General features: G+C 66.4%; 1 protein-coding gene across 1 annotated transcript in view; it reads right to left on the reverse strand.

The window, feature by feature from the left end:
• Positions 1–18,998, reverse strand: part of DNMT1 (DNA methyltransferase 1) — a gene marked incomplete at its 5' end in the record, with an annotated part of 20,597 nt that extends 1,599 nt beyond the window's left edge. Inside the window, 25 exons of the mRNA XM_084277791.1 lie at positions 1,198–1,328; positions 3,478–3,568; positions 4,466–4,658; positions 5,729–5,950; positions 7,616–7,789; positions 7,899–8,032; positions 8,123–8,324; positions 8,502–8,617; positions 8,710–8,857; positions 8,951–9,048; positions 9,885–10,074; positions 10,518–10,705; positions 10,799–10,950; positions 11,815–11,907; positions 12,074–12,192; positions 12,299–12,408; positions 12,528–12,611; positions 13,446–13,497; positions 13,629–13,669; positions 13,792–13,882; positions 14,164–14,236; positions 14,542–14,818; positions 14,912–15,019; positions 15,493–15,535; positions 18,940–18,998. Coding sequence (XP_084133917.1) covers positions 1,198–1,328; positions 3,478–3,568; positions 4,466–4,658; positions 5,729–5,950; positions 7,616–7,789; positions 7,899–8,032; positions 8,123–8,324; positions 8,502–8,617; positions 8,710–8,857; positions 8,951–9,048; positions 9,885–10,074; positions 10,518–10,705; positions 10,799–10,950; positions 11,815–11,907; positions 12,074–12,192; positions 12,299–12,408; positions 12,528–12,611; positions 13,446–13,497; positions 13,629–13,669; positions 13,792–13,882; positions 14,164–14,236; positions 14,542–14,818; positions 14,912–15,019; positions 15,493–15,535; positions 18,940–18,998 — 3,189 coding nt within the window. The remainder of the gene's footprint in view (positions 1–1,197; positions 1,329–3,477; positions 3,569–4,465; positions 4,659–5,728; positions 5,951–7,615; positions 7,790–7,898; positions 8,033–8,122; positions 8,325–8,501; positions 8,618–8,709; positions 8,858–8,950; positions 9,049–9,884; positions 10,075–10,517; positions 10,706–10,798; positions 10,951–11,814; positions 11,908–12,073; positions 12,193–12,298; positions 12,409–12,527; positions 12,612–13,445; positions 13,498–13,628; positions 13,670–13,791; positions 13,883–14,163; positions 14,237–14,541; positions 14,819–14,911; positions 15,020–15,492; positions 15,536–18,939) is intronic.
• Positions 18,999–19,186: the final 188 nt, after the last annotated feature.

Consider the following 19,186-nt stretch of genomic DNA (forward strand, 5'->3'; position numbering starts at 1 on the left):
GACACGCCTAAAGGGCAGACCCAGAGCGGAGTCTCTGGGATGTTGCTGCGGGGAGTGGGGTGCTGCCTCCACAGCCCCGGCCCTGTGCCCCATGCTGCAGCTACCCCGGAGCCGCTCGGGCCCCACACCGCAGCCCCAGGAGCTGCTTGGCACCGTGTCCCTGCCCCCAGGAGCCGCTTGGCACCACGCTGCAGCCCCCAGGAGCCACTCGGGCCCCACGCTGCAGTCTCAGGAACCACTTGGCACCACGCTGCAGCCCCCAGGAGCCGCAGCCCCCAGGAGCCCCTCGGCCCTGTGCCGCAGCCCCCAGGTGCCGCAGCCCCCAGGAGCCGCTCGGCACCACGCCACAGTCCCAGGAGCCGCTTGGCACCACGCTGCAGCCCCCAGGAGCAGCTCAGCTGCTTGGCCCCGCGCCGCAGCCCCCAGGTGCTGCAGCCCCCAGGAGCCGCTTGGCACCGCGCCACAGCCCCGAGGAGCCCTCAGCCCCACGCTGCAGCCCTCAGGAGCCACTCGGCCCCCAGGAGCAGCTCGGCCGCTTGGCACCACGCCGCAGCCCCCAGGTGCCGCAGCTCCCAGGAGCCGCTCAGCCCCCGCACAGCAGCCCCCAGGAGCCGCAGCCCCCAGGAGCCGCTCAGCCCCCGCACAGCAGCCCCCAGGAGCCACTTGGCACCACACCGCAGCCCCCAGGTGCCACAGCCTCAAGGAGCCGCAGCCCCCAGGAGCAGCTCGGCTGCTTGGCCCTGCACTGCAGCCCCCAGGAGCCGCAGCCCCCAGGAGCTGCAGCCCCCAGGAGCAGCTCAGCTGCTTGGCCCTGCACCGCAGCCCCCAGGAGCCACAGCCCCCAGGAGCCGCTTGGCACCACGCCGCAGCCCCCAGGTGCCAGATCCCCAGGAGCCACAGCCCCCAGGAGCAGCTCGGCCCCGCGCCACAGCCCCCAGGAGCCACAGCCCCCAGGAGCAGCTTGGCTGCTTGGCCCTGCACCGCAGCCCCCAGGAGCCGTAGCCCCCAGGAGCCGCTTGGTACCACGCTGCAGCCCCCAGGAGCCGCTTGGCACCACACTGCAGCCCCCAGGTGCCGCAGCCTCAAGGAGCCGTAGCCCCCAGGAGCCGCTTGGTACCACGCTGCAGCCCCCAGGAGCAGCTCGGCACCACACTGCAGCCCCCAGGAGCCACAGCCCCGGCTCTGCCGCTCACCTGCCTGGTGGAAGCCCTCAGACAGCCCCCCGCAGCCCGAGAAGACATCCAGGGTGCGCAGCTTGGGCAGCTTCAGCTCCAGGGGCTCCCGCTCGCTGGGCTCGCTGCTCACCGACGCCTTCCCTTTGCCTTTGCCTGCAGACAGAGTGTCAGGAGGTGAGGCCACGTCCTCCTGGCAGTGCTTACGAGGCAAATCCTGCCACTCCTCCACAGCAGCAGCAGCTTCAAGCACCTTTCTGCCCCTTCATCCTCTCACCGACGCAGCCAGAACATGCCCGTGTCTTTAGAAGGGGAAACTCCACCTTCCCCCCCCTCCATCCCTCTATGATCCCCTTCCCTGTGCAAGTGGGTAGAGTTCCCAAGGGTCTGGGGCAGCCCCCTCCATGCTGGGAGTGGGATCAGGATCCCTGCAGCCCCCTCCATGCTGGGATCCCTGCAGCCCCCTCCATGCTGGGATCCCTGCAGCCCCCTCCATGTTGGGATCCCTGCAGCCCCCTCCATGCTGGGATCCCTGCAGCCCCCTCTGTGGCAGGAGCAGGGTTGGGATCCCTGCAGCCCCCTCCGTGGCAGGAGCAGGGTTGGGATCCCTGCAGCCCCCTCTGTGGCAGGAGCAGGGTTGGGATCCCTGCAGCCCCCTCTGTGGCAGGAGCAGGGTTGGGATCCCTGCAGCCCCCTCTGTGGCAGGAGCAGGGTTGGGATCCCTGCAGCCCCCTCTGTGGCAGGAGCAGGGTTGGGATCCCTGCAGCCCCCTCTGTGGCAGGAGCAGGGTTGGGATCCCTGCAGCCCCCTCTGTGGCAGGAGCAGGATTGGGATCCCTGCAGCCCCCTCTGTGGCAGGAGCAGGGTTGGGATCCCTGCAGCCCCCTCTGTGGCAGGAGCAGGGTTGGGATCCCTGCAGCCCCCTCTGTGGCAGGAGCAGGGTTGGGATCCCTGCAGCCCCCTCTGTGGCAGGAGCAGGGTTGGGATCCCTGCAGCCCCCTCTGTGGCAGGAGCAGGGTTGGGATCCCTGCAGCCCCCTCTGTGGCAGGAGCAGGATTGGGATCCCTGCAGCCCCCTCTGTGGCAGGAGCGGGGCTGGGATCCCTGCAGCCCCCTCTGTGCCAGGAGCAGGGTTGGGATCCCTGCAGCCCCCTCTGTGCCAGGAGCAGGGTTGGGATCCCTGCAGCCCCCTCTGTGCCAGGAGCAGGGTTGGGATCCCTGCAGCCCCCTCTGTGGCAGGAGCAGGGTTGGGATCCCTGCAGCCCCCTCTGTGCCAGGAGCAGGGTTGGGATCCCTGCAGCCCCCTCTGTGGCAGGAGCAGGGTTGGGATCCCTGCAGCCCCCTCCGTGCCAGGACCAGGGTTGGGGTCCCTGCAGCCTCCTCCGTGCCAGGACCAGGGTTGGCACCCCCGTGTTACGGAGCCCCCAGCAGAGGGTGGGCAGGTGCAAAGCTCCTCTCCTCTGAAGCAGCAGGTGCTGCCTCTCTCTAAGGTTCATTTCAAAGCCGTTCAGGTGCCTTGAAACCACATCCTGCCCGCGCTCTGGTGCATGGAGGGCACCACACACACCTGGTGGGTCTTATCTCCGCTTGGCAGCGCGTAACGGCACACACAGACCCCCTCATCCCCCCCAGAGACAGACCCCCTCATCCCCCACACACAGACCACTTCATCCCCCCCAGAGACAGACCCCCTCATCCCCCCACACACAGACCCCTTCATCCCCCCCAGAGACAGACCCCCTCATCCCCCACACACAGACCCCCTCATCCCCCCAGAGACAGACCCCTTCATCCCCTCCAGACACAGACCCCCTCATCCCCTCCAGACACAGACCCCTTCATCCCCCCCAGAGACAGACCCCCTCATCCCCTCCAGACACAGACCCCTTCATCCCCCCCAGACACAGACCCCTTCATCCCACCCAGACACAGACCCCCTCATCCCCCCAGACACAGGCCCCTTCATCCCCTCCAGACACAGACCCCTTCATCCCCCCCAGAGACAGACCCCTTCATCCCCTCCAGACACAGACCCCCTCATCCCCTCCAGACACAGACCCCTTCATCCCCCCCAGACACAGACCCCTTCATCCCCCCCAGAGACAGACCCCCTCATCCCCCCAGACACAGACCCCCTCATCCCCCCAGACCCAGACCCCTTCATCCCCCCCAGAGACAGACCCCCTCATCCCCCCCAGACCCAGACCCCTTCATCCCCCCCAGAGACAGACCCCTTCATCCCCCCCAGACACAGACCCCCTCATCCCCCTAGACCCAGACCCCTTCATCCCCCCCCCAGACACTCACCTTTCCCCTTCCCCTTCCCCTTCCCTTTATTGCCAGAGCTCCGAGCGTGGTTGGGAGGATCCTCAAAGCTCTTGGTTTTGGCGTTGTAAGCCTGAGGGAGAAGAGGAGTGTGGGACCCCTGAACAGCACCCAGAGCTTTGCTAGCTCAGGAACAGCTGAGGGGCTGCCAACACCCCCCTCTTGGAGCCCCAGAACCACAGGGGCCTCAGGGGAGCCATCACCCCCCTTCTCCATCGCTTCAGGGGGCTGGGCTCAGTCACCCAAGGGTCCTAATTGCTGGGGCCTCCCCAGTACAAGGAAGATCTGGAACTGTTGGAGAGGGGTCAGAGGAGGGACATGGAGATGCTCAGAGGGCTGGAGCAGCTCCCCTACGAGGAGAGGCTGAGGGAGCTGGGCTGGGTCAGCCTGGAGAAGAGAAGGCTGTGGGGGGACCTCACTGCAGCCCCCCAGTCCCTGAAGGGACCCCAGGAACAGGAGGGGAATCAGCTTGTTAAAGGGCAGAGACTGGCAGGACAAGGGGCTGGAGTGAAGCTGGAGGAGGGAAGGGGGAGAGGAGAGACTGGGGAGAAGTTCTGTGCAGAGAGCGTGGTGAGGGGCTGGAAGGGGCTGCCCAGAGAGTGGGTGGGTGCCCCAAACCTGGGGGTGTTCAAGCCCAGGTTGGCTGGGGCCCTGGGCAACCTTGTGTAGCTCCAGGCCTGGAGGTTGGTGTCCCTGCCTGTGGCAGGGGGGTTGGAGCTCTGGGACCCTTGGGATCCCTTCCAACCCAAACCAGTCTGGAATTTGATGGTTGGGATGGGATTGGGATTAGCTGCCCAGAGAGGGGGTGGGTGCCCCATCCCTGGGGGTGTCCAAGGCCAGGTTGGCTGGGGCCCTGGGCAACCTTGTGTAGCTCCAGGCCTGGAGGTTGGTGTCCCTGCCTGTGGCAGGGGGTTGGAGCTCTGGGACCCTTGGGGGTCTGATTCTCTCCCCTTCACCCCAACCTCCTCACCTCCAGGAAGTAGAAGCGATCGAGCCCACCAGCAGAGTAATCCTGGATGCTCTGGGTCAGGTCCTCCCCGTAGACCACGGTGCAGCGACCCTGCACGGCGCGGAAGTCCACCGTGGCCTCCTCATCGCTCCAGTACAGCAGGTTGATGTCTGCGTGGTAACTGGCCTTCATGGACTTGTGGGTGTTCTCAGGCCTGGAGGGGGGAACAAAGAGCATCTGGCTGGGAGCAACGTTCCAGCAGGAGCCCTGGGATGGTCCAGCCACCGGCGCTGGCACCACCGGCGCTGGCACCACGCCGGCTCCCCAGGGACAGGGTGTATTTCCTCTGGCTGTGTGTGCCTGTTGGGCACAGCAGCCACAAGATGACGTGATTCACACCACAGGGAAAGGGTTTTTTGGGGTGATTTTCTTTGAGGAGGGAAGGGGAGTCGGTACTGGGGGTGGTGAGCGAAGTTAAAGGCAAGGGAGGTCTGAAGTGAGAGGCTGTGAGGCTCCAAACACAGGGGGTCTGAGCTCCCACCCCTGGAGCCAGGGAGGAGACTGAGAGCTCCTGAGTATTTGGGTGAGCCAATATGCACCCAAAAATTCACCCTGGGACAGCTCAGCGACCAGGCCTGAGCCCAGAGCACCCCAGAGGCAGCACTCCAGGCACCCAGCTCCAGCATGACCTCGAGACGACAGCGCTGAGCTGCCCCCTGACTCCCTGATCCCAGGAGAGACCCACAGCCCCCCAAGGGAGGGGGGAGAGGGGAAGGAGGGGGGCGAGGGGGAAAGGGGGTACGGGGGGAAGGGGGTCACGGGGGAAAGGGGGTCACGGGGGAAAGGGGGTCACGGGGGGAAGGGGGTCACGGGGGGAAGGGGGTCACGGGGGGAAGGGGGGCACGGGGGGAAGGGGGGCACGGGGGGAAGGGGGGCACGGGGGGAAGGGGGGCACGGGGGGAAGGGGGGCACGGGGGGAAGGGGGGCACGGGGGGAAGGGGGCACGGAGGGAAAGGGGGGAAGGGGGGGAAGGGGGCACAGGGGGAAGGGGCTCACAGGGGGAAGGGGCTCACAGGGGGAAGGGGAGCACAGGGGAAAGGGGCTCACAGGGGAAAGGGGCTCACAGGGGGAAGGGGCTCACAGGGGGAAGGGGCTCACAGGGGGAAGGGGCTCACAGGGGAAGGGGCTCACAGGGGGATGGGGCTCACAGGGGAAGGGGCTCACAGGGGGAAGGGGCTCACAGGGGGAAGGGGCTCACAGGGGGTCTCTGCAGCCCCCGCTGACCTGTAGAACTTGCAGATGCGCAGCTTGATGTCGGCCTCGTTGGGTTTGCCGTTGGAGCGGAGGTGGCAGAAGATCTCGCGGACGCGGCCCACGCGGTAGGGGTCGGGCGCGTCCAGGTTGCTGCCCTTGATGTACTCGGAGTACTTGCGGTAGTGCTCGGGGTACAGCTCCTCATCCACCGCCTCCTTCTTGGGGCGCTTGGCCGGGCTGGCAGGCTTCAAGCTATGGGGGGGGGAAGGGGAAAGGTTGGGGTATCCCTTTACCCCCCATCCCCACCCCCAAAAATACCCCTCTCCTCCTCCCGCATCACCGCCCAGCCTTCCTCCTCCTCCCGCATCACCGCCCAGCCTTCCTCCTCCTCCCGCATCACTCCCTAACCTTCCTCCTCCTCCCGCATCACCGCCCAGCCTTCCTCCTCCTCCCGCACCACCGCCCAGCCTTCCTCCTCCTCCCGCATCACTGCCCAGCCTTCCTCCTCCTCCCGCATCACTCCCTAACCTTCCTCCTCCTCCCGCACCACCGCCCAGCCTTCCTCCTCCTCCCGCATCACCGCCCAGCCTTCCTCCTCCTCCCGCACCACCGCCCAGCCTTCCTCCTCCTCCCGCACCACCGCCCAGCCTTCCTCCTCCTCCCGCATCACCGCCCAGCCTTCCTCCTCCTCCCGCACCACCGCCCAGCCTTCCTCCTCCTCCCGCACCACCGCCCAGCCTTCCTCCTCCTCCCGCATCACCGCCCAGCCTTCCTCCTCCTCCCGCACCACCGCCCAGCCTTCCTCCTCCTCCCGCACCACCGCCCAGCCTTCCTCCTCCTCCCGCACCACCGCCCAGCCTTCCTCCTCCTCCCGCATCACCGCCCAGCCTTCCTCCTCCTCCCGCATCACCGCCCAGCCTTCCTCCTCCTCCCGCACCACCGCCCAGCCTTCCTCCTCCTCCCGCATCACCCTCTAGCCTTCCTCCTCCTCCCGCATCACCGCCCAGCCTTCCTCCTCCTCCCGCATCACTCCCTAACCTTCCTCCTCCTCCCGCATCACTCCCTAGCCTTCCTCCTCCTCCCGCATCACCGCCCAGCCTTCCTCCTCCTCCCGCATCACTCCCTAACCTTCCTCCTCCTCCCGCATCACTCCCTAGCCTTCCTCCTCCTCCCGCATCACCGCCCAGCCTTCCTCCTCCTCCCGCATCACCGCCCAGCCTTCCTCCTCCTCCCGCATCACCGCCCAGCCTTCCTCCTCCTCCCGCATCACCGCCCAGCCTTCCTCCTCCTCCCGCATCACCGCCCAGCCTTCCTCCTCCTCCCGCACCACCGCCCAGCCTTCCTCCTCCTCCCGCATCACCGCCCAGCCTTCCTCCTCCTCCCGCACCACCGCCCAGCCTTCCTCCTCCTCCCGCACCACCGCCTAGCCTTCCTCCTCCTCCCACATCACTCCCTAACCTTCCTCCTCCTCTGCTCGCCTTGGTGGGTACCAAACCCACCCCCCACCTTGTGTGGGCATTTCACCCCCAGACTATCCCATTGCCACACGTGGCTGTGAAGCGGGGTGCTGACACCCCAGCACCCCCCACCCCCCCCCAACATCTCCCCAAAGGGGTTTCTGTTTCTCCCCCATCCCCACAGGCAGGGCCAGGGTTCCCCTCCCACCCAGGCTTGGGAAAGGGGAAGAAAGAGACAGAAAAGGATTCGATTCCTCCGCCGACACGCAGCGGCTGATGGCAGAGGAGTCGCCCCACTGCGTCACAGGGGGTGAAACTGGGCTCAGAGGCACCTTGATTTTTAAGCTAAGCTCTCGGAAGTTGGAGTTAGCAGGTGTTTCCTTTCCAGGGGGGATTCAGTACCCAAAGCCTGCCCAAAGAGCCCCTCAAGGGGGCCTTACCCCCCTCTGAAAGCACCCACCTGAAGGAGAAAGCCTCTGGCAGGAGGTAGACGCCGTCCCCCACCCGGTACTGCACACCATTCTTGGTGGCCATGGCGTAGAACATCTTGCCATCCCCTTCCTCCAGCGGCTCAGCCACTTTGGGGATCTCCTTCTGCCTCACCTCATCCAGGCGTGTGCAGCTCATGCAGAACCTGGGGGAAGGGACAGGACTCTGCCCACGCCGGCCACGGTGCTGCCAGGGGTTCCCCCAGCTCGTTCCGGGTCGAGGGGATCCCCAGAGGGACCCCACGTGTGGCTCACTTGTACTTGTTGTCCTCGGTGGGCTGGGTTTTGGGTGGGGACTCGAACCGGGCGTACTCCTGGTCGTACCACATCTGGTAGAAGTAGGTTCGCCCATCGTCCTCTACCATCTTGATCTCCATGTCCAGCCCGCCCTGCTGGGAGAGAGGTGTTGGAAAAGGGGGGGTGGGTGCTGCTCCCCAGCCCTGGGGGCTGAGGGGGGGGGTCATAGGACCCTCACCCACCTCCATGGACCAGTTCTCTGAGGGCGCCTTGTAGATGACTTTGACTTTGCCGTGGATGTAGGAGAGCTGCATGTCCTCACACTCATCCACCAAGAAGAGCTCCAAGGGGTCAGAGGTGGCTCCCAGGACGGTGTCTGAGCCCGGGCAGAACCAGTGTGCGTGGAACATCTGGCCACTGCTGTCCTCCCACATGGCTGTCACCCTGAGGGGAAGGAGACGGGGGTCACGGGGCACCTGGAAAGGGCTGGAGCTGCTCCGAGCCCTGCCAGAGCTGGAGAGCCCTCAAAACCAGCACCCCACAAGCAATGAGGGTCCTCTAACTGGGGTCACCAGCTGTCCCCCAAGGCAGAAATACCCCCTCCCCATCCTGGGCACCGACCTGGCGAGGTAGAGCGGCTTGGTGGGGTCGTCGGGGCTGACGGAGACGCAGTCTCCCACCTCCAGCGTCTCGGAGTCGATGCAGACCCTCTGGTAGTAATCCTTCTTCCCATCGCTCTGCAGACACCAGGGGACAGCAGAGATCCCTGGTTAACCCCCCCAGCCCCCTCCTCATCCTCATCCCCAGCCCCCTGCCAGCCCGGCCTCACCTTGATGGGCTCCCCCACCCAGGAGATGCGGCTCTTGTTCTGCTTCTTCTTCCTGCCCTGCAGCATCTTCTTGGGCGATGGCATCTCGGGGATGTTGTCATCCACCTCCTCATCCTCATCAGCTTCCCGCACAGCCAGGTTGGGACACCTGGGGACACCGGGAGTGTCACCACGGCACGGTGTGAGGACCGTATCCCCTCCTTCCAGAGGGGGGGAGGATTTTGGGAGGAGGGACACTCACCTCCTCTGCAAACAGGCCTGTTTGCTGCGCCCACTGCCCCCAAATTTCACCATGTTCTGGCAAGCCTTGCACTTCCCACACTCAGGCTGCTGGCAGACCTGTGGTAGGGACAGGGAACAGGCTGGACACGGGCAGAAGTGCCCAAGGAAGGAGGGACAGGGACCATGGGGAGCTCGGTGGCCTTGGGAAAATCATAGAATCATAGAATGGTCTGGGTTGGAAGGGACCCCAAGGATCATAGAGCTCCAACCCCCCTGCCACAGGCAGGGACACCAACCTCCAGGCCTGGAGCTACACAAGGTTGCCCAGGGCCCCAGCCAACCTGGCCTTGAACACCCCCAGGTATGGGGAATCCACTACCTCTCTGGGCAGCCTGTTCCAGCCCCTCACCACTCTTTCTGTGAAAAACTTCCCCCTAATATCTAATCTAACCCTTCCCTCCTTTAGCTTTAGTCCATTCCCCCTTGTCCTGCCATTATCTGCTCTTTTAAAAAGTCGAATCCCCTCCTGCCTATAAGCTCCCTCCAGGGACTGGGGGGCTGCAATGAGGTCCCCCCACAGCCTTCTCTTCTCCAGGCTGAACCAGCCCAGCTCCCTCAGCCTCTCCTCATAGGGGAGCTGCTCCAGCCCTCTAATCATCCTTGTGGCTCCTCTGAACCCTCTCCAACAGTTCCACATCCTTCTTGTATTGGGGGCCCCAGCTCTGGGCACAGGACTCCAGCTGGGGCAGAGCAGAGAGGGACAATCCCCTCCCTGTCCCTGCTGCCACCCCTCTGCTGATGGAGCCCAGAATCCCATTGGCCCTACGAGCTGCAAGAGCCACTGCTGGCTCATGTCAAGCTTCTCATCCACCTAAAAAATCCACCCTCTGCCCCTGGAAACGATCCCAGGCAGGGTGATGGAGGGGATGAAGTCACCCTGGTGGCCCCATTACCTCGCAGACGCCGCAGCGCCGGCGCTTCATGGCGTTCTCCTTGTCGTCCTCCCTCTCATCCTTCTCGATCTGCTCCGAGAAGAAGGTGTCGAAGATGAGGTACACCAGCTTGGTGGTGGTGGCTTTGGTGGGACCCTTGTCCTTGTCTATCTTGGTGGGGTGCCGGATGGCCTGGCGCCTCACAGCTCGCCTGTCACCGAAGGGAGAGAGGTGAGAGGGGACTCTACACCCCCGTAGAGCCCACGGCTCCAGCAGCAACTGACAGCCCAGCAGCCCAGGAGGGTTCCCTGGGGAGCACGGCTCTTTCCCCTGAGAGTTGAGGATGGCAGTGGGATACCCCTAACAGGCACCCAGGCACGTGCAGTGGGTGGCAGCGGGTCCCAAAGTGACACTGTGGCAGCACAGAGAGCAAAGCAAGGCTCTTGGGGAGCCAGCCCAGCCCACCTCCTCCCTCAGGGCAGCACAAGACAGAGGGTTTTCCCTGCTGCAGGAGGATTTCTACTCCCACTCACACCACTGAGCCTAAACCTCCCTCTGGGAACATGCCAGAAGGTTCCCCTGGAAGGATGTGCAAAGCCCAGTCCCTCCTGGGACGCTGCAAAGCCCAAAGAGAGCGGGGACACGGGGACTCGCCTCTTCCCCAGGGTGACTCCAGCCAGCTTGATCAAATCCCTCATGCAGGGCGTGATGAGGACGGGGGGCTCGTCGCTGTCCCCCGCCTCGTCGTAGCTCTCCACCTGCTCCACCACGAACTGCGCGTGCCGCAGGAGCGAGTCCTCGGTGAAGCGGTTGAAGTTCAGCCCGGCGGGGGGGACGGTGGTCTGCAGGGAGCCAGGGAAGAGGGGAAAGGGTTAGGGGGTGACCTGAGGTGACCCCCAAACCCCCAAACACCCTCCCCTTGGGCTGCTCTGCACCTCGATTTTGTTGAGCAGGTCCTCGTAGCTGACGTCGCGGTTGTTCTGCAGGAACTCCACCACGATCTTGCTCATGTAGATCTTCTCCTGCATGAGGGCGAAGATGGGCGCGTACTCCTCGCTGGGCTCCATCAGGATGTAGTCTGCAAAGGCTGTGGAGGAGATTTGGGGGAATTCAGATGGGGCCCTGGGGTGGGAAGGACCAGCCCCTCTCTCCACGCTGCCCCCGCGCCCGGAGCGCTACACACAGGGATGCTCTACCACATGCTGGGACCCACAACGAGTGGGGACACAACCTGGGCCACGCCACCCACACCTTATCCTTTTATTTTCACCTTTACCTAGCTAGAAAGCAAAGACAATCCATGTTTGGGGGGGGGATTTTGGGTGGAAAGGGGGATGGATGGGGGAGTTAAGGCCCCTCGGGTATCGCTGGGTTATCAGGAGGCTCCCGTGCAGAAACGGGGAAGGGAAAGAGCTTTTTAACCCCCCCCAGATATCAGCTTCTCCCCCCAATTCAGCCAGAGAGCAGGGAAAAAACCCAGCTGGGACCCAGAGCCGAGGGCTGAGCGGATCTGGGATTGCTCCAAGGCTTTTCCCAACACAAACGTGCCCAAGAAGCCCTGGGGAGCAGAGCAGGAGAGCAGCGGAGCCCCGGAACAACAGGCAAGAGAGAGCTCCCTGTGAACACAGCCCCAGCCCTCCCATGGGAGCTTCCACCCATCCCAGATGGGTCCCACTGGGAGAAGGCTGGCAGGGAGGCTCCCAGCTCCAGCCACCCTGCTCAGCCCGGCTCTGGCACCTTCTGTGAGCTCAGACACAGGGTCTCCAGGCCCTTAAATCCCGAGCCCGGCGGCCACCGAGCCAAACAGAGCCAGAGCTGAGCCTCAGCACACTCCTCTGCCCAAGGTCCCGGCAGCAGCCAGGTCCAGGAGCCCGAATTGGGCTCATTCACCAGTCAGACACACAGCAGAAGCTCAGACCCCCCACCCCCAGCCCACCCCGGCCTCGCTCACCCGTGGTGAAGCCGATCAGGGCCTTCTCCCCTCCGTCGAACCCCGTGATCCACCAGGCATTGATGGGGCCCAGCTTCTTGGCCCTCACCCCACCTGCAAGACAGAGAACAGGGAGCTCAGCCCTCGCTGCCCCGAGGGGCAAAGACCCCCCCTACCACCCTCTCCCAACCCTGGATCTAAGCGCGTCGTGCGTGCAGCATCAAGCGACCCCCCACCCCCATTCCCTGCAGCCCCCAAGGCTCCTCCAGGCCTGACTCACCATCCAGGCAAGGGTTGTCATCATAGATGGGCTTCACCACCCCGCTGAAGTACAGCTCGATGTTCCTCTCGATCAGCCCCGTGTCGAAGGGGCACAAGTGGCCCCGCTTGTCGTAGACGCTGGCGGGGGACAGAGGCTGTCGCTTGCAGCACCGTCCCACGGGCTCTGTGAGTCACAGGGGTGGGGAGGGGGGGTTCTCACTGTATCCCCCCCCTGGTGTCTCACCTGAAGGAGGTGACCTTGTGCTGAGGCAGGTCCTCGTAGCTCTCGAAGCCGTCCTCGTTGGCGTCGAAGAGGGACAGGCGCTCGTCCGTCAGCATCTCGGGCTCCTCCAGCTGAGCCAGGGGTGAGGGGGGCAAAGGGGAGGGGGGGGGGGGGAAGAGTGTTTAACCAGCGCTGCCCCAGCAGCTGCTACCTCCCCCCAGCCCCAGAGAGGGAACAGCAAACCCCTTACGGCATCGTCGGGGTCCCCTTGGAAGAATTTGAGGTCGGGATCGTCGAGGTACTGCCTGCAGTCCACGCACTTGGGAGGGGTGGTCTGTGAAGACAAGGGGGGGGCAGGGGTGGGCTTTCCCTCCCCAACGCCACCGCGAGTGCCCGCCTGCTGTTGGGATCCACCCCCCCGTCATCCTGGCCCCCCATTATCTGACCCTTTGTTATCCCAGCCCCCCGTTATCCCAGCCCCCTGTTATCCCAGCCCCCCGTTATCCTGATCCCTCTGTTATCCCAGCCCCCCGTTATCCCAGCCCTCCGTTATCCCAGCCCCCCGTTATCCCAGCCCCCCATTACCTGACCCTCCACTACCCCGACCCTCCGTTATCCCAGCCCTCCGTTATCCCAGCCCTCCGTTATCCTGACCCCTCCGTTATCCTGACCCTTCCGTTATCCCAGCCCTCTGTTATCCTGACCCTCCATTATCCCAGCTCCCCCTTATCCCAGCCCCCCCATTATCCCAGCTCCCCCTTATCCCAGCCCCCCCGTTACCCCAGCCCCCCCTTATCCCAGCCTCCTGTTACCCCAACCCTCCGTTATCCCAACTCCCCCTTATCCCAGCCCCCCACCATTACCCCAACCCTCCATTATCCCAGCTCCCCCTTATCCCAGCGCACCCCCCGTTACCCCAGCCCCCCCCCCCCGTTACCCCAGCCCCCCGTGCTTAGAACACATCCAGGTGGGAAAACATCATCCACCCCCTCTTGCTCCCACAGCTGCGAGGGCGCAGCGCCCGGCGTGCGGGGGGCCGCCGGTGTTTACAGGGTTGGAAGCGGCTCTATTCCCTCCCTCGGGAATTCCACCCGGCCCGTGGGAGTCTCAGGAGGTGGGAGAGGTGCCGGAGGCGCTGAGAGAGGGCGTGGGGGTGTGAGGAACTGACCTTCGCAGGAGGTGGAGTCCTGACCTGAGGGATTTCATCTTTCATCTCCGACCTGGATGTGAACACACCGCGGGATGAGGACGTGGAGCAGCCCGACGGCACCGTGTCCCCCACCCCGCTGTGCCAACGGAGAGGGAGCCGGCGGCCCCTGGCCCCCACCGGGACCCTCGCCTTCCTCCTCACCCTTCTTTGGCTTCGATTTTAATCCTTTTCTCATCTTGCTCCTTGAGGGAGAAAAAGGAGGAGAGTGAGGGGAGCCCGGAGAGCCCAGAACCCTCCGGAACACCGCGCCCGACTCGGCGAAGGAGCCGGCCCAAACCTGGGCGCCAGCAGCACCGGGATGCACCTTCTCCTCCAGCTCCTCTTCCTCCTTCTCCACGCTCATGGCTTCTGGCTTCACCTCCTTGTTCACCTCCTCTGACTTGCGCTTGTTGGACCTGAGGGGTTGAGAAGGAATCAGCCCAAGGGGGCGGCGGGGACGAGGGGGGACACAGGGAACAAGGGGGGGACACCCACATGGGATGAGGGGCTCTGCCAGGAGTGGGGGTTCCCCCAGGGAAGCACCCAGCAGCCCCCCCGAGGCCTCTCTCCTTGGGAACCCCAAGTTTTGGGATTGGAGCCATAACCCTGGGCACCAGAGAGGAAGAGGAGGGTGAAGGCTCCCAGGGGTGGTGGGAAGGGGTGGTGAAGGGGGTCCCGGCCCCGCTGTGACACTGACCCTTTGGAGAAGAGGCTGAGGATGGTGGGTTGGCGGCCGGAGCTCCGAGTGACCCGGGAACTGGCGAGAGACTCTGTCAGGAAGCCGTTGGGGTCGTGTTAATGGGGGGGGGGGGAGGGTTGTCCCCCCTGGCGCTTCACAGCCCCTCCCCTCCCACAACACCCCGCGGGACCGCGACCACCGCGGGTGACAGAGCCACGACCCCTCTCCCTACACCCCATCACCCCGTCACAGGGCAGGGAGACCCCCCCCAACCCTTCCCAAGGGGGAGCTCTGCTCTTAATCCCACCACGGGCTTAACGACCAGACACTAATTAGCTGGGCAGGAGTAGGAGGAGGGGAACCCACGGGGGTGGGGGGTCCCGGGGCCGCCGTTACTTTTGCTCTCCCCGTTGGAGCGGCTCCTCCGGGCCTTGCGCGCCCGCAGCGCCGGCACCAAGGAGGAAGAGGAGGAGGAAGAAGAGGCGGCTGCTTCCTCCATCTCCATGGCGCTGTCGTCCTCCCCATCCGGCCCCGCTCGCTCCGAATCCTCATCGCTCCCGTAGGCACCATTCCTGGAGCAGCCGTTGGCAGCCGGGAGCAGCGACGCCACGGCCCCATTCTCTGCAGAGAGCTCCCGGCGCAGCAGCGCCTTCACCTTGGCCAGGTACCTCTCCTGGTAGGGGAGAGGGTGGGTTGAACCCCCCCGGCATGGGGTCGGCAGGGTCCAGCCCCCCCTCCACCCACCCCTGAATACGCGGGGTCCCACCTCTGACAGCTCCTTGCAGCGGAGTTTGGACTCCAGCTCAGTGAGCTGGTTCTGGACGTCGGCTTGGAGGAAGCCATGGATGAGGCTCAGCTTCTCCCTGACACACTCCTGTGGGGATGGAGGGGACGGTGTGGGGCGGGCGGTGGTGATGACCCCAAATCCGGGTGCCCCTCACCCAGCTCCCAGGGACCCTCCCCATAAGGAGGAGTTTCCATGTGACAATGGACAGCACCGGGATGACACCCTCAGAGGGCACAGGGAGCTGAGCCAGCGACCGGGACATGGGGGTCTCACTCGGCTGCCCACCGCACCGTCCCCATCCCGGGGTGGGGAGGGGGCTCTGGACACCCCCCACCCCCATTCCCACTCCTCACACCACAGAACAAGAGGCTGGGGAGCACCGATGAGCCGCAGTGCCCTGCTTGGCATCAGTCGTGTCTGTGCTGAGCACCCAGCAGCGGAGCCCAGCCGACCCCCAGCGCCGCAGCCCGGAGCGTCCCGGAGCCAGACGGCAGCTCCTGGGCGGCACCAGCTGCACCAGCACAGCCCAGACTGGAGCCCAGGGTGCTGGGGACACTCACCTTCTCGCTCAGGCTCTCCTTGTCCCGCTCCAAGTCCTGCAGCCTGCAAGAGAGGAGCATTGGGGAGGGGGTCAGACCACGTCTGGCTGATGGGGAATGAGGTTACAGGGTGAAGGGGGGGTGATGACAGGCTGATGGGTGGGGGCAAGCGGGACAGACCCCAAAACCGCCCCGATGGCTCCAAAACGGCACCAGGCAGCGAGCGCAACGCAAGAGGGAACAAGGGATGCTCAGCAGGGAGTAGAGGGGGGGCCGGTGAAGGGACGTTGGCACCCAAGGGACCCTCCAAGGGAGCAGCTGGGGACCTCATCACCCACCTGCACCCTACCCTGGTGCGGAGACGGCCCCAAAAACCACCCCACGGGGGGAGAAGCCACGTGTCGCCTTCCCACAGCGCCAGCGGCACAGAGCGGCGACCGAGGGTCGGGGGGAAGCAACTGGTGCTGCCCCTGCGCCGGGCACAGTCCCCAGCCCCACAGCGAGGGGACAGCGGAGAGGAAGCCGCATCCTCACCATCACCACCGACCGCCACCACCGCCTTGGCGCGACCCCGGCGCTCCCCCCGTGGCTCTCCCGCCAAAACGGGGAGAGCCCAGTGGGATGGGGCCATGTGGCCACCCCCACCCCCCACCCTGGAGCGCTGCCGCCTGCCCGGGGATGGGACGGGACGTCGCTCGGCACCGCCGGCGTGTCCGGCACTGTCTCCCCAGCACCTCCAGCTCACCTCCGGCAGCCGCTTCTTTCGGCTTCCTGCCCACACCGGCACCGCTTCCTTCACGCCGGGGGGCCAGCGGGGAGGTTGAAGGGGTCCCCCACCCCCCTCCCCAAAATATAACCCACCCAGGAGGGTGATAAAACCCCAACGGGTCATCGGCACCTGGGTCTAAGGACGGCCATGCAGCCAGGGCTCTGGCGGACGCCAACGGTGGCGAAGGGGAAGGTCGGGGCGCGCCAAGGCTGCGCCGCGCGGCCGCCGCACCGGAAGAGGGGCAGCCAAACCAGAGCAGGGCTCGGCAGCCGCCGGCGAGCGCGGGCTCCCCCCTTCCCGCCAGCCAGGGGATGCCGGGAGCCCAGCGGAAGGGACAATAGCCGGCGGGGAGTACGGCACAGGGAGCGCCAAGCCCCCCATGTGCCCTCACCGGTGCCGGGGCGATGGCAAAGTGGGGGGTGGGACACGGTGCCGGATCCCTCCGGAGAAAGGAGGGGGACGGCTCAGGACCCCCTGTCCCGGGGCAAGGAGAGGGCCCCCCCTCCAGGAAGGGACTTCCGCGCCCCCCGCTGCGGGAGGATTTGGGGTGGGGGTACCCAGGGTGTCCCCCCACCCCCCGGTGTTGGCCACACGCCCCCGGCGCTCCTGGCAACGTGGGGACGGGTGGCCCCATCGCCACGTGGGGCCTGGCCGTGGAGCAGGAGCAGCGGGACAGCCCCCCCACCCCAACCAAACTGGGGGTCAGGGGTGTCCTGTGGGGCGGGGAGGGGATGTGGGGACCCCCGGTGTGAGTCACGCTGGGGTTCGGCAGGGTGCCGGGCAGGGGGGGTGATGGTGATGCCGGGTGTCAGGGCGGTGCTGGGGGGTGCTGTGTGCTGCACGTGGGGTCAGCATGATGGGGGGGGGGGGTTAGGGGGTGCAGGGGGGGGTCAGGGAGCACTGGGGGGGTCGGGAGAGTGCTGAGGGGGGGTCAGGGTGCTGCCTGGGGGGGGGGGTAAGCTGGGGGGTGTCATGACAGGGTGGGAGGGCTGGGGCAGCTGCCTGTCACCGGCGGCGTGGGTGGTACCGGGGGTCAGGGCGGTACCGGGGGGGTCAGGGCGGGTTGTCGGGGCAGCACCGGGAGATGTCAATATGATACCGGGGCAGGGGGGGGGGGGGTCCAGGTGCTACTGGGGGGGGTCCAGGTGCTACTGGGGGGGGGGGTGTCCAGGTGCTACTTGGGGGGGGGTCCAGGTGCTACTGGGGGGGGGGTCCAGGTGCTACTGGGGGGGGTCAGGACAGCACCAGGGGGTTCAGAGTGGTACCGGGGGGTGTCAGGGCAGCACCGGGGGGGGGGTTAAGGCGGTACCAGGGGATGTCAATGCGACACCGGGGGGTCAGGGCAGCACTGGGGGCGGGGGGTCAAGGTGCTACCGGGGGGTCAGAGTGGTACCGGGGGATGTCAGTGCAATACCGGGGGGGCTGCAAGCCCGGTACCGGGGGGATGTCAGCGCAGTCCCGGGGGCACGGGGCGGTACCGGGGGGCTGCAAGCCGGGTACTGGAGTTTCAGGGAGTTACCGGGGGGCTCTAAGCCTGGTACCGGGGTGTCAGTGAGTTACTGAGGGACCGTAAGCCCGGTACCGGGGAGGTGTCAGCACGGTCCCGGCGGCGCAGGGCGGTACCGGGGGGGCTGTAAACCCAGTACTGGGGTGTCAGGGAGTTACCGGGGGGCTGCAAGCCCGGTACCGGGGGGGTGTCAGCGTGGTCCCGGCAGCGTGGGGCGGTACCGGGGGGCTGCAAGCCCGGTATCGAGGTGTCAGGGAGTTACCGGGGGGCTATAAGCCTGGTACCGGGAGGCTATAAGCCCAGTCCCGGGGTGTCAGGGAGTTACCGGGGGGCTATAAGCCTGGTACCGGGGTGTCAGGGAGTTACCGGGGGCTGTGAGCCCGGTACCGGGGGGGTGTCAGCACGGCACCAGGGGTGCGGGGCGGTACCGGGGGGCTGCAAGCCCAGTACCGGGGTTTCAGGGAGTTACCGGGGGGCTGTGAGCCCGGTACCGGGGGGGGGTGTCAGCGTGGTCCCGGCGGCGCGGGGCGGTACCGGGGGGCTGCAAGCCGGGTACCGGGGTGTCAGGGAGTCACCGGGGGGCTGTAAGCCTGGTACCGGGAGGCTATAAGCCCGGTCCCGGGGTGTCAGGGAGTTACCGGGGGACCGTAAGCCCGGTACCGGGGTGTCAGGGAGTTACCGGGGGGCTGTGAGCCCGGTACCCGGGTGTCAGGGAGTTACCGGGGGGCTGTAAGCCCGGTACCAGGGGGGTGTCAGCACGGTCCCGGCGGCGCAGGGTGGTACCGGGGGGCTGTGAGCCCGGTACCAGGGTTTCAGCGAGTTACCGGGGGGCTGTAAGCCCGGTCCCGGGGTGTCAGGGAGTTACCGGGGGGGCTGTGAGCCCAGTACCGGGGTGCCTGTGCGGTACCGGGGGGGCTGTGAGCCCAGTACCGGGGTGTCAGGGAGTTACCGGGAGGCTGCAAGCCCGGTACCGGGGGGGTGTCAGCGCAGTCCCGGGGGCACGGGGCAGTACCGGGGGGCTGCAAGCCCGGTACTGGGGGGGGTGTCAGCGTGATCCCAGCGGCGCGGGGCGGTACCGGGGGGCTGTAAACCCGGTCCCGGGGTGTCAGCGCGGCGCAGGTGGCGCCGGGCAGCGCCAGGCCCGGGCCCGCGGAAGGGGCCCGCGGGGCGCTGCCGGTACCCGGGGACTCACCGTCGGCGCAGCTCGGCGGGCAGCGGGGCCGGGGGCAGCGGAGCGGCCCGGGCCGGCATCGGGGCGGCGGCGGCGGGAGCGGGAGCGGCGGGGCCGAGCGGCGGATTCGCGCCGAAACCAGCGGCGGGGGCGGGGCGGCGGCGGGACGGACCATGGCGGGAGGGGGGGGTGTGGGACGTACCACTGCGCGGGGGGTGGGGGGGGTGGGGGGGGTGGGGGGGAGGGCCACGGCGCTACGCGGGGCGCG

This window comes from Gallinula chloropus (genome assembly GCF_964237585.1).
Source record: "Gallinula chloropus genome assembly, chromosome: 36".
Taxonomy (NCBI): Eukaryota; Metazoa; Chordata; class Aves; order Gruiformes; family Rallidae; genus Gallinula; species Gallinula chloropus.